This window comes from Narcine bancroftii, chromosome 2, assembly GCF_036971445.1.
Source record: "Narcine bancroftii isolate sNarBan1 chromosome 2, sNarBan1.hap1, whole genome shotgun sequence".
NCBI lineage: Eukaryota > Metazoa > Chordata > Chondrichthyes > Torpediniformes > Narcinidae > Narcine > Narcine bancroftii.
The window spans coordinates 228,628,233-228,641,920 of NC_091470.1; the positions used below are offsets into that span (position 1 = coordinate 228,628,233).

Sequence of the window (13,688 nt, forward strand, 5' to 3'; positions counted from 1 at the left end):
TCCATGGGATGGGATGGGGGGGACTTGCATGAGCAGCTCTTCCAATCTTGGCCAGAGTATTCCCTCACCATGCTCTGATGTGTCCAGCAAGTCTGGTTTTGCTGAGTACCTGTCCAAGTTATTGAAATACGCAACTTCCGTAGTCTTTGAAGGAAATAGAGGCATTAGTGTGCTTCCTGTACTATTGTTTCAATGTGATCCGGGTCAAGTCATTGGAGAGGTTTAGTTCCAAGAACTTGAAACTGACTGTTCTCTCTGCTGCAGTGCCATTAATAGGGCAGGGGTGTGGACTCTGCCCACCTCCTTCATCTTATTGATGTTGAGAGGTTGTTGTCTTGCCACTAAACTCTCAATCTTCTTTCTATATTGAGTCTCATCATTAATTGAGACTTGACTTGTGATTGTGGTGTCCCATTGTGAATACCATCATGCCACTGTGTGCGTCCCTTTATTCCTCTGCATCCACAATTTTGCCTGCCCTCATGTGGTTTCAGATGGCCAGTTGATAACAGAACCATGTTTAAAATTTTTTTATTTTATTTTCCAAGCTGCTAGATTTACATGTAGAATGCACTTCCTAATCTGACAGTTTAACAGCTGTAACTCAACAGTTATTTTTATTCCTGTCCTATCCTAAGGGAGCTGAGAGGAAAATCCGGGACGAAGAGCGGAAACAAAACCGAAAGAAAGGCAAAGCTTCAGGAACCTCAAACCAAGTAAATCCCTGTAAGCAACTTTCAGTACTCGACACCTTAGAAAATGTTCTGATGTCACAAGGGAGTACTGTATTTCCTTGTGAACACCCTTCCTCTGGGATGAGAGGTAAAGTGTTTCCTCTCTGCATTTCAGCATCAGAATCCAAGTTGAACACAACAGCCCTACAAAAGCGAAGTGATGCAACTTTCTTCAAAGCCATGACTGACCTGGATTCACAACCCGTTCTCTTCATTCCTGACGTCCACTTTGGGAACCTCCAGAGGAGTGGCCAGGTACAAAATATGCTCCATCCCTGACCTGGCAAATTATAGTCACCATCACGTTTCCACTATGTTTCTATTCTCTTTCCCTTGCCCCTTGAGGTGTACCCGATTAACTGGTAAGGAGCTTGCACATTGCAGCACAGAACAAGGTCATTCAGCCCATTGGGTCCATTCCAGCTTATAATAGAGCAATCCCATCAGTCCCATCCTACTTCTTGTTTCCTTGTAGCCCTGCAACTTGTTCTCTCAAAAGCCCATCAACATTATTTTGGTTCTTTTGCTACTTGCCTGCACGAGGGCTAATTCACACATGCCAAATAATTAATCAAAGCATCTTTATGACATGGAAGGAAACCAAAGCATCCAGGGGAAGCCAAACACTCACAGGGAAAATATGCAGTCTCCATACAGATGACAGCTTGGATAGATACATAGGTGGAAGGGGTATAGAAGGCTATGGACTGGGTGCAGGTCAGTGGGATGAAGCAGATTTGGCACTGACTAGAAGGGCCAAAGGCCCTGTTTTTGTGGTGCAATGTTCTATGGTTCTGACCGAGGCCAGGATTAAACCTGTGTGGCTATAGCTATGAGGCAAAGTCATGACCAACTGTACCACTGGCTTTGATACCCTGGCAAAGTTCAACTCTTCCAGAAATGGGCCACTATAATACGCTTTGACGTTACATTAGCATGAAACAATATGCATTTTATTTAAAAGGCTAGAATCTCAAAGTAAAATTTAAGCCTTAACGTTGATATTTAATTCCGGACTCTCCCCAGTTCCTTCAGTGTGAGACCATTGTTAAGACTCCACCATCAACTTCAGAACCTGTTCCCTTGTTGTCTCTGTGAGGATTCTGTTCCCAGCATTAGTAGCAGGGAACCAGTGGAAGAAAATGAGCTGCCTGACTTTCTGATTAGCCTACCTTCCCTTCTTTTGAACAATATCTTGTTGAAAAAAATGTCTGTCTGTAGTTGGGTTGAAAAATGTGAAGCTGGACTGCCCATATTGTAATGGAATCTAATGTCAAACAAGGCCTTTTTGGATTATGATGTTGAGAAATTAAATATTGGTGAAAGACCATCCACTCAAATTGCTCTAACCTGCAGACAAAGGTAGAATTAGAAATGATCAATGCTGAACTTTCAGAAATGGCTTGAATTCTTTGGGGTCTTAACTGTACATTTCATCATCAAATGTGTTGTCAATTGATTATAGAACCATAGAAAATTACAGAACAGAAAAGAGGCCCTTTGGTCCTTCTAGTCTGTGCCAAACTATTTTTCTGCCTAGTCCCACTGACCTGCACCCACTCCATAGCCCTCCATACTTCTCCCATCCATGTACCTGTCCACATTTTGTGAGCTCATTCCAACCTCCCATTTCTCCCTGTGAAGAAATTCTTCCTTTTAAAATTTCCCCCTTTCACTCTTAACCCATGTCCTCTGGTTTGTATCTCACCTAATCTCAGTGAGAAAAGCCTACTTGCATTTCTTCCATTTATACCCCTCATAATTTTAAATACCTCTATCAAATCTCCCCTGATTCTTCTACACTGCAGGAATAAAGTCCTGACCTGTTTAACCTTTCCCTGTAATTCAGATCCTTGAAGTCCAGGCAACATCCTAGTAAATCTTCTCTGCACACTTATTGATATCCTTCCTTTAGTTTGGTGACCAAAACTTCACATTGATATTGAGAATGTACCTCCGCGATGTGACATGTTAAAACCACCAATCTCTCTACTTTGGCTTTGATTTTATAGATGTACAGCGTCAGCACTGATGACATGGAGAGGGAAGGGTAAGAATGCTGTTTCTCTTTCTGAATTTTTGTTCTGGGATTAGGATGATGCTGTAGAACAGCAAAATGTGTTGTCATTCATGGCCAGATTGCACTGAACAATGAAGATTTTGCTTCCTGAACACTTTTATGGATTTTGGACTGCTGATCATGAAAATCACCTTAGGATTATCCTATCACATTCTGTGTTTTAGTTATAACCTATTTTTGTGGTTTCCTGTCATAATTTAAGTCTACTAGTATATTGCCCACTAAGAAAGCTTTTTTGGTCACTCTAAGCATGCCTGGGTATGCACTCTGTGCAGGTGCTATACAAATGATGGCTTAGGCCTGGACACGCTTAGGATAGATGCAGACAGGCTATAAAAGCAGCTCACATGTACAGATGCTGTGCATTATATTGATTATATTGATGCGAATGTTCTTCAAGCAATGGCACATTGAGAGTACAATAGCATTTATTGTCTTCAAGAAGGTTAAATACAGTCAAAATGTCACAACAGCTGCGATACATTCTGTTACATTTGTGGCGAGTATACACTTAGGGCTCAAAGATGCATCATGTCTGCATTTATTAAGAAAGCCTATGAGCTCTACTTCGGTTGTATAAATGTTGACCAAGATGAACCCTGGGCTCCTCACATTTGTTGTGCAACATGTGCAGATAACCTGAGAGCTTGGGCTCAGCATCACTCTGTGATTAAACATGTTAAATTCAATAAAAGTTAATGTTTCTCCAACTTCCTATGTGATACAGCAGATGTGTAATTATCTTTGTGTTCAGCTTAAAATTGGCTCCAGGAAGCAAGCATTTTGGAATATTGTTCAGTGTTATTGCAACAGTAGCTGAATGTTCTTTCTTGAAATGGCAACAAATTTATCCCTGTGCACAATGCAATACTGGCAATTAAAGTGTACACTTTTAATGAATAAGATTCTAGCCTTCCACCGTATCTCTTGAAATAATATTTATAATACCATTGGTGGGCTTGTCAATGGTCCATTACTCAGGAGAAGGGGGTTGGGAAGCTGAAGGTGGATAGGTCACCTGGACTGGATGAGCAACACCCCAGAGGTAGCAGAAGAGATTGCAAGGAAGTAGTGATCTTTCAGGAATCACTCAGGAATCTGCTGTGGGAGAGATATCTATAGGAGTAGTTTGAGATGAGAGGTTGGAAATTTAGAGGGGATTTCAGGAAGAATTTTTTTCACCCTGAAGGTGAACACTAGAATGCACTTCCCGAGGGGTTGAAGGCATTGGTTCAACATTTAAGGATGTTTCTCTTAAAGGGCATCAAGGTTGGCATAGTGGTTACATCACCAGCAATTGTGACTGAGGTTTGAATCCTATTCAGTCTGTAAGGAGTTGGTATGTTATCTCCGTGGACCGTTCAAAACATACCGGGGGTGTGGGTCAATTGGGTGTAATTTGAGTGCCACGGGCTTGTGGGCCTGAATGGCCTGTTACCATGCTGTATGTCTAAATATAATTTAAATAAATTTTAAAAATTAAATTAAAAAAAAATGAACATATTAAGAGGAGCACTTAAAATGCCAAGGCATAGAAGGCTATAGGCCAAGTGCTGGAAAAATGGATTAGTATTGACTGTTTTTTTTTATGGCCTGCATTGACACAGTTGGCTGAGGAGGCTGTTTATGGGCTCAGACAAGTCTTAGCAGCAAAATAAATTAGCAGGTCATCGCATGGTTTATTCTACTTAAATTTGCAATGAACCATACAATCACCCCCACACACTTGTCGAATGTGCTCACTCCCAATAAGATGCAATACTTTGAGTTTCAGCACATTTCCTTTCTTTCTTAAATTTTTTTTATTGAGTTTAACATATAAACTTCCATACAAAATTTTAAGGAAAACACAGAAGCCATTTCACATTGATACAAGTACACAAAAAAGAGGGAACAACTTGAGACAGTTCCTTAATCCAGATGAGAAGCATGTTATGAATTGATCTATGGTAATCATGTTAAACTCATATTTGCCATATTAATCCAAATTAAAAATTGATTAAAAGAAAAAAAAGAAAAACAAACAAAAATCAACCTAAAAACTAAATCTAATCTACCCCCTCCCTCTAATCCAGGTAACCTTTGTAAAAAAAAAGGGAAATTGTGGATCGGAGTGACCTCCAGACATCACAATAGTATTCTATGAATAGGCCCCTCATCTTTACAAATTGAAGCTTTCTATCTTTAATGTTGATTCTAATTTTATCCAATCTTAAATAGGACATTACATCATGTAACCACTGTGTATGAGTAGGTGAAGAGTCATCTTTCCATTTCATTTCCTCTTGTTATCAGCATGGTAAAGGCCAAAACTCTCTCCTGTGTTGCAGACAAAGATATATCTGGCTCACATGAAAAACCAAACAAAGCAAATAGTGGACATGGTTCTATTTTAATCTTAAAAATCATTGATAAAAGTTTGGAAAATACATTTCCTGATCCTCCATAGATTTAACCATTCTCCAGGTATGGTTCCAGGGAGTAAATGCCATTTCTTTTCTGGTATTGGCAGAGACAAGAAGGGCAAGAGTCAGTACTGAGTTGAGATTTCATTCCATCTTCTGCTCACGTTCATTTTTTAAAAATGGGGTTTGGGACAATGGACACTTAAAGCTGACCAAGCTCAATAGCTTTACAGCTGGAATCAATTAATATTCCCAGTCCCAAAACCGTCTCAAGCTTCTGGGCTTCAGGGCACCACATTATAAATGACTCCTCACATGTGTCCTTTTATTTCATATTTCAGATCAAAAGACACCTTAAAAAAATAGCTACGTTAAACTGGTCATTCTTCAACCATTCTACTCTCAACAGTTTTTAAATAACGATAGCAGATCATGCCAGTTGATTTACTAATATTTCAATGTTAAACTCAATAAAAAAATATTACCAATATTGGTGAAGCTGTAAAACTTCCCCAGTCTTGCCACAAAGAAAATTATTGGTCTTTCAGTTTGCCATGGGGGAAAAAAAAAGATTTTCTTCATCACTACAGGACTGATATGTAGGCTTTGAAGAGAGTGTAAAAGAGATTCACCAAGATGCTACCTGGATTGGAGAATTATAAAGAGAGATTAAGAAACTTGGATTTTTATCTCTGTAGTGTTGGAGGCTGAGGGATGACCAGAAGAAGAATATACAATGATGGGAGGCAGATAACATATAGGGTCAATAGAGTCTTTTTCTCCCAGGGTGGAAATGTCAAATATCAGAGGGATTGGCTTTAAGATGGAAGTAGGGGGAAGTTTAAAGATTGCAAGGCAAAGTATTTTTTTTTAACAGAATGGTAGTTGTTTGGAACCTGTTGACATGGTAGGTGGCAGAAATAGAAATGAAAGCGATGCTTAACAGGTATTTGGACAGAGACATGAATGTGCAGTGAATAGAAGGATGCAGATCACATTCAGGCAAATGGGACACATTAGATTCACATCACAGGGTCAATGATCCTGTTCCTGTTGCTGAGTGAGCAGTGTATGAGACTGTAACGCCTTGCTGTAGTAACAGAGGCAAAACAACTGGTTTCACTTAAGAACCAATCAGCCACCTTCGTCCGTGATTATCTTGCGGAAAAGCAAAGCAGTCTGTGCAAGAAAGATTGTCTTGCAGTGGAGTCTAATTGAAAATGTTCCCTTTTCTTGGATTGAGATTCTGACTGTTTCTTCTCCTCAGTGTTCTTGTAAAAAGGATGCTCCGATCTCTAGAAGATGAATATCCCCCAACCAAACAGATTAAAGAAGAAGTGCAGAAAAAAGGTAACTTTCTCATCTTCTATAGTATCTTGTTTAGAGATTGAAATAGTCCTGTGAAATTTGTCATAAAGACACATGTACTAAACTGTATTTGATAAGTAAGTTGCCAGACTGAAACAAATATTGTTGAGTGGGTTGGTGTGCATCTGTGGAATTCAAACCAGTGTATACTCAATTTCACTAAGTGAAACATGGAAGTCTGCAGACGCTGTGATTGGACTAAAAACACATCAAAATGCTGGAGGAACTCAGCCTATCTTTTCAGCATCTATAAAAAGCAAAGATATATTGCTGATGTTTCAGGCCCAAAATGTCAGCAGTGTATACCTTTGCTTTTTGTGGATGCTGCAAGACCGGCTGAGTTCCTCCAGCATTTTGGTCCATTTCAGTAAGGACTACTTGAGAAATTTAAACTTCACCTTTAAAATTTTTGTAGAGTTCTTCCCATCATCCAATTAAAAGTTGAGCACATAGCTGAAACTACCAGATGGCAAGAGACTTTGCTCAATTTTGGATAGTTATAAATTATTTTAAGCCTTATTTTACAGTGATTATCAAATAGTAATTTATTTTATTAAATAGATCAATCACCTCTTCGTGGTTTTACAAAGTATTATGGAAAGCAGTGGGAATAATTTTTCCTGTTTCGTATTTTGAAAGCATACTTCAGAGAAAAGGAGAAGTATCTTTTAAGGAGGATTGGTGAAAATGAATGAGAGGGGAAAAGAGAGCCCCAGAGTTATTCAAGTACATAATAAGAGTTGGAATTTATTTCAAGCTTTGGTAAGAAAGGTTCTACCTTTCATGAAAGAGCTGACCATTCATTCAACTGGCTCCCCATAATGAAGCAATCCAGTAGTTTATTATTCTGCTAGAGCAAGAAGTTGGCCAGAGGGATATGCATAGCAGTGCAGTAAATGGGCTTTGTGCCTGTGGATGACTGTCAATCAGTACAAACCATTAATTTGATTTTGCTCCAATGTTGCAAAGTGAAAGACAAGGGTAGATGATGATTAATAAACTTTGATAGTTTGTTTCAAGGAACACAGATCTTTGGCTCTAATTGATACCACTGTATGGCACATTTTCAACTTTGCAAACCATTCTCAAAAGACCATTGAGAAGGTAGCAGCTAATTATTGATGAAACATCCTTGTGAAGGCAATTTTAAAAGCTATTGGTTCCTTCCAAGCTATTACAAGTAGTTTAATACATCCTGGATTTATTAGCAAACCACTATCATTCGATTTTAAAAATATCTATTTATTTATTTATTTATTTATTTATTTTAAAGGTCCAGATGCTTAAGCAGTACAATTCTGATTATCCAAAATGGTCGGGACTGGACCTACAGTGGATAAATTTTTTTTTCCTGGAAAACTGGTCATTTTCTAAAAATAGCTCAGTAGTAACAGCAAATAACTTCTATCAATGTTTTAAATGACAACAAACAACAAGAGAAGGCTTTTTAAGCATTAAAATAATGTTTAATTCTCACCAAAAAAAAATGCTGGCAGCAGCTGATCACTGAGACCTCCCAACCACAGCTGATCCCCTACATGTACTGATCCTGGATCCCTGGAGAGGCTTCCCAGGCCGGTGGAACACTCACTGGCTAGTTGGCAGGCTCCTGTCTCCCTGGTCACTGGAGCTGAACCCCGACATCCGAGTCTCGATTCCTCCCCTGCTAAACCTACCCCCCCACACACACACACACACACACACACACACACACACACACACACACACACACACGCCAGGTGTGTGTGAGCGCACAGTAGTAGGGCAAGGGGAGGGTTCGGAGTCGGTGTCAGGGAGCTCGGCTGTGCCAAGAGGGAGGGAACGCCATTGAGCCCAAAGTCCACCTCCTGCCTGGGAGGCTAAGGTCCCGCTCCTGCATGTGAGGTCGCTCTCCTTGATGACGCCGGGACAAGGGATTCTTCCGACCGCTTGCGGCTGAGAGACAATGGCATGCAGTTTGAGAGGGAGAGTTGGAGAGAAATGTCAATAGGAGAAGATAAAGAAGAAATAGAAAGAGAGAGGGGAGGGAGTTACCTGAAACGAGGACAATTGTCATTCTAATTTCCTGTCAGGTGAAATTTTTTCCAACCTGTGAGGTCAGTTCAGCTCCAAAAAAAATTCAGATAAATGAGGATTTCTGATTTGTTTTGGATATCCTAATTTATCTGAAATGTTTAAAAAAAATTTGGATAAATGAGGATTTTAGAGAATCTGATTTTGGATAATCAGAGTTGTACTGTATATTATTTGTAGTTAACCATGTCAGCCTGGTAGTACATTCTTCTTTAAAAAACAATTTTAAAACCTTCAGTAGGAAGATTGTTGTCATTTGGACATTTGACTATATCCACTGCAAATACATGGTCAAAATCAGAAGTGGAATGAGATAAAGACATGATTATAGGAATGATCTTAAAATGTAGTTTGTTTCTGGCTTGTGACCAGAGACTGGCAGATCTGTATATTTTTTAAAAACCTTGATGTTGGGTGATCACTGAACCACTAGGGTATTTAGACTTCCGTTGTCTGGATCGATATTAAGATTATTTAAACATATTGCTTTGAAATCATCATGGCTCATTAGTAGGAATCTGGGATAAAGTAACTAAGCTCACATTAGTCTTGTATTATAATATTGTGCTTTTAAATTTTTTAAAGTTTAGACACACAGCACGGTATCAGGCCATTTTAGCCCCATGAGTCCGTGCCAACCAATTTCTAACTATTTGATGGTTGACTAAATTTCATTTACCATCTAGATAGACTGGAAGTTATAGCATCTGTGCCACTGTGTTTAAGCCAGTATTTTATATCAGCATTAAGTAATGAAGTACGCATTTGGGAACTTTTGACAGGTGCCCTACTTGGCAAGGTTCCACTTCAAGAGCATGATTTCATAACAGTACCTCTGTTATTCATCAAAACAGTGATGGAATCAAAATCAAACAACAGTTGTGTTATGATTTTATTTCACTGTGGCATTGTAGTAAATTTATAAACATTTTTTCAACATGGAGTTGTTTGTTTTTCTAGTCCTGCTGTATGTACGGAAAGAATCTGATGAGGTGTTTGATGCATTGATGCTGAGGTCTCCAACTGTCAAAGGATTGGTAGATGCAGTAAGTGCAATTTTAAATTTAGACATACAGTATGGTAACAAGCCCTTTCGGCCCACCAGCCCGTGCTGCCCAATTATAGCCAATTAATCTACAACCCGTGTACATTTTGAAGGGTGGGAGGAAACCGGTGTCCCTGGGGGAAAACCCATGCAGATTCAGGGAGGACAGTGTGGGACTCGAACCCTGGTCCTGATTGCTGGGACTGTAACAGTGTGGTGCTGACCGCTACACCAACGATGTCACCAATAATACTTGTAGTTTTGAAGTCTGAAGGTGCTTGAGTTTTAAGGGTGGGTAGCAAGCGAATCTACAAGCATCTCCTATGCCGGCATATAGGACAACCCCAGAACTTGCACCTAAAATGGAAGTTTTGAGTGATACCCTTTGTATAAGACAGCCAACTACCCCCCACCAAAAAAAATCTGGCACATACTGCTTACCTGTGGATGCTGTTAAAAGCAAATCACAATATTTTATACCAAATTATCCAGTGAAGCTTTTAATCTTATTAGCATATTTTAAAATAGACCAACGTTGGCACCTATACAGAGCCGACAGCAGTCAGTTTGGATGGATGTATCCCGTGGGGGAATGCTGACACTTCATTGGTAGCTAACAAGAGACGGGCAACATTGTGTTGGAGCCAATGGGAAGATGGCAGCGATGTTGAGATTTCATAAATCATAGTATTGAGTACAGGAGTTGGGATGTCATGTTGAAGTTGTATAAGGCATTGATGAGGCCAAATTTGGAAAATTGTGTGCAGTTTTGATCGCCGAATTATAGGAAGGACATCAACAACATGGAGAGTGATGAGAAGATTTACAAGAATGCTGCCTGGGTTTCAGGGTTTGAGCTTCAGGGAAAGGTTAAACAGGCTAGGACTTTACTTCTTGGAGTGAAGAAGATTGAGGGGTGATTTGATAGAGGTATTTAAAATTATGAGGGGGACAGATAGAGTAAATGTGGATAGGCTTTTTCCATTGAGAGTGGGGGAGATTCTAACGAGGACATGGATTGAGATCGAAGAGGGTAAAGTTTAGGGGAAAGATGAGGGGGACTTTCTTCAGTCAAGGTGCTGGGAGCATGGAATGGGCTTCTGACCAAAGTGGTAGATGCGGATTCAATTTTAATATTTAAGGAAAAGTTGGATAGATATATGGGCGAGACCAATATGGAAGGTTATGGGGTGGGTGTGGGTCATTGGGACCGGATGGGAGAATGTGTTCAACATGGATTAGAAGGACCGAACTGGCCTGTTTCTGTGCTGTAATTGTTATATGGTTCGGATTTTAGACCCAGTGTTCAAGACAACTCAATTTTGAGGTGACATTTTTAAGTTTTGTGAATTGTCCTAAACGCCGGCATATAGGTATTAATTACTGTGAACTGCTTCTGCACAAGGACAGTCAATATTAGTGAAAATATCTGCCAGTGGTGAAAGTTTGATGCCATTCCAAACCATTTAACCTGATTCTTTTCCAAAGGCTTTTGTGTTAGGCAGTCTTTGCCAAAATAGGTTGTAAACTATGTCAAACTAATCTCATCTAAAATGATAATAGACATAGGGCAGACCACATGCTTTGCAATTCCATAACATCATGGCTGACCTTGCACTTCCAGCCTAGTATCCTGCTATATCCACATATTCCTCATTCCCATTGTTATGAGCCCAGAGGACCCCAAAACCCAGCAGCAATAGAAATTCACTGACAAATGGTTACTTAAACAAAAGCTGTTTTTAATTATCTTTAAACATGAAAACAGAATCACACTTTAACTTATCACTATTGACTTAACCAACCTAACTTAACCCCCTTCTAATCCTAAGCATAGGTGTATGTAATATATGTGTAAGTTATTAAGTTCTCCAGGCTTTGGTGCTTAAAAGGTAAATGGTTACCGCTCACGAAGGTTCTTGTTGGTTTTCAGAGACATTTGTTGTTCCAGAACACCCACAACTGATTTAACTCCATCAGCCACTTCAGTGTCTTGCTGATGAAATTTGCACCCTCAAGGTTCTCCAGATGATAACCTCTTTCTTCAGGTCACCACAGAGTGCCTTTTTGTTTCCCTTATTCCAAGTGAAACATTAAACAGCCAGTCCTCTCCTCTTACATGAACCACAAGGGCTTTGACCAGGCTGAACTAAGCACTCACAACCCATCTTCCAAATGGGGTTTTCCAAAAGCTTGCCAGCTTGTCCTGTTCCAGTCCCAGCTGCTGTTGATGACTAACATTGTAGAAGTGATATCTCTCTTTCTCTCTCTCTTTTTTAGAGAGAAAGCTTGTTTGACTCTCTCTGCTCGCAAAAAAACCACATGGCCCTCTTAGAACAGCAAGTTCCCCTCCAGACTGTCTGCGGCTCCAACAAGCTCTTTCATCTGTTGCCTTTTTGTAAACAACAATCCATTAGTGAAGTCTCTTGGGCACTCTCCAAAGCTCTTGCAAAGGCTGTGGGGCCGATATGTTTAGCATAAGCAGACCTCCAGTATTTTAAATAAGATCTATTTTAAATAAGATCTATTTTAAAGTGTTTGTATGTGACCTACACTAAAAACCTTTCCCAATTTATCTCCCAAAAACATATCCATATTCTGTCACACCATCATGAGCCAATAGTCTTTTGATTTCAGTGTTGAATATGCTGGACAACTGATTGCCCAAAACTCTCTGAGGTGGAGAGTTTAAAGGTTTATAATTCACTAAAATGGATAAATCACTTCACTTAGTTCTAAATAGCCAGTTCTTTAACCAAGATTCTACCCAGGGGATCTATCCAGTCAGTCCTCTACATCTTGCACCTTTCCATTAACACTCATTTAAATCAATCAGCAGAAGTCCCATACTGACTGAGGTTGGCAGCAGAATCAAGGCTGGAATTACCAATTGGTTAAAGTTTTCTCATTACATCTCCTACTATGCCAGGAGAATGAGCGCTCCCTCTAGATCAAGAAATCAGTAGACATCCCAGCCTCTTCCTCACAATGATGGTGGAACGTTGTGATGCTGGATTTGGTTCTGCTGGAATCTCTCATCTGCTGATGCTCATTACCACAGATGGCTGGCCACAATCTCCAGCGCCATTCCCTCTCATGACTGCTGGCCAGCTGTGGGACCTCAGCATTTGCAGAACAGCCTGTGTTAGAGCTTGTGGATAATTTTTCTGCTTTTCTTTCTCAGAAGGTTGTCATCACATTATCCTGAATTGGCAAAGGGTGAGAAGAGGTACATGGAAATTGAGAATGTTTACAAACCAAACATAATGCAACGGAATGGCTGGGCATGTTTTCATTTTAAATATATTCAGGCATTGAAATTTAGTTGGAACTTTTTATCCTTGACTCTGAGCCCAGGCTACTGGAAGAAAACAAAAATGTAAATGTAAATCTGAGCTGGGGAAACATTTCATTGCAAGGAAATTCCTTTTTTTTTAAACCATTATCTTGGAGCCTTTTAATTTGTGAACACAAATAACTGATAGCTTAGGAATGCTGATTCATTTTTCCTCCTTTCTACTGATAGTTGTCTGACAAGTATGGATTTCCGGCAGAAAAAATTGGAAAAATTTACAAGAAAAGCAAAAAAGGGTAAGGAACATCTATTGATCAGTAATGATAAAAGCAATATTTTAGAAGCAGGCATTTTCCAGACCAAAGTAAGTAATTGATTTTAGGAACTGATAGTTAACTGAATATTTGCAAATGAAATCTATCGTCAGAAAGTGTACCGTCATGTACCTGATTGAAAAAATAAACAGACAATTTTTTAAATGGGGAGAAAATCAAAAATATCCAGATGCAAAAGGATGGGAATCTTCGTGTAGGATAGTCTGAAGGCAAACTTGCATGTTGAGACGGTGGTGAAGAAGGCAATTGCAATGCTCGCATTCATCTCAAGAAGAATAGAATGTAAAAGCAGGGATGTGATGTTGAGACTTTAATAAGGGATGAGACCTAAATGATGTGCTGACATTGTAGTG

The 13,688-nt window shown here is 39.6% G+C and overlaps 1 protein-coding gene across 3 annotated transcripts in view; it reads left to right on the plus strand.

The window, feature by feature from the left end:
* The window catches only part of grhl2b (grainyhead-like transcription factor 2b), a 580,987-nt gene that overhangs the window by 561,620 nt on the left and 5,679 nt on the right, over nt 1-13,688 (plus strand). For all 3 annotated transcript variants that reach the window (XM_069920439.1, XM_069920440.1, XM_069920441.1), the window contains 6 exons: nt 639-726; nt 850-989; nt 2,747-2,784; nt 6,487-6,569; nt 9,621-9,706; nt 13,232-13,296. In XM_069920439.1, the coding sequence (XP_069776540.1) occupies nt 639-726; nt 850-989; nt 2,747-2,784; nt 6,487-6,569; nt 9,621-9,706; nt 13,232-13,296 (500 nt within the window). The remainder of the gene's footprint in view (nt 1-638; nt 727-849; nt 990-2,746; nt 2,785-6,486; nt 6,570-9,620; nt 9,707-13,231; nt 13,297-13,688) is intronic.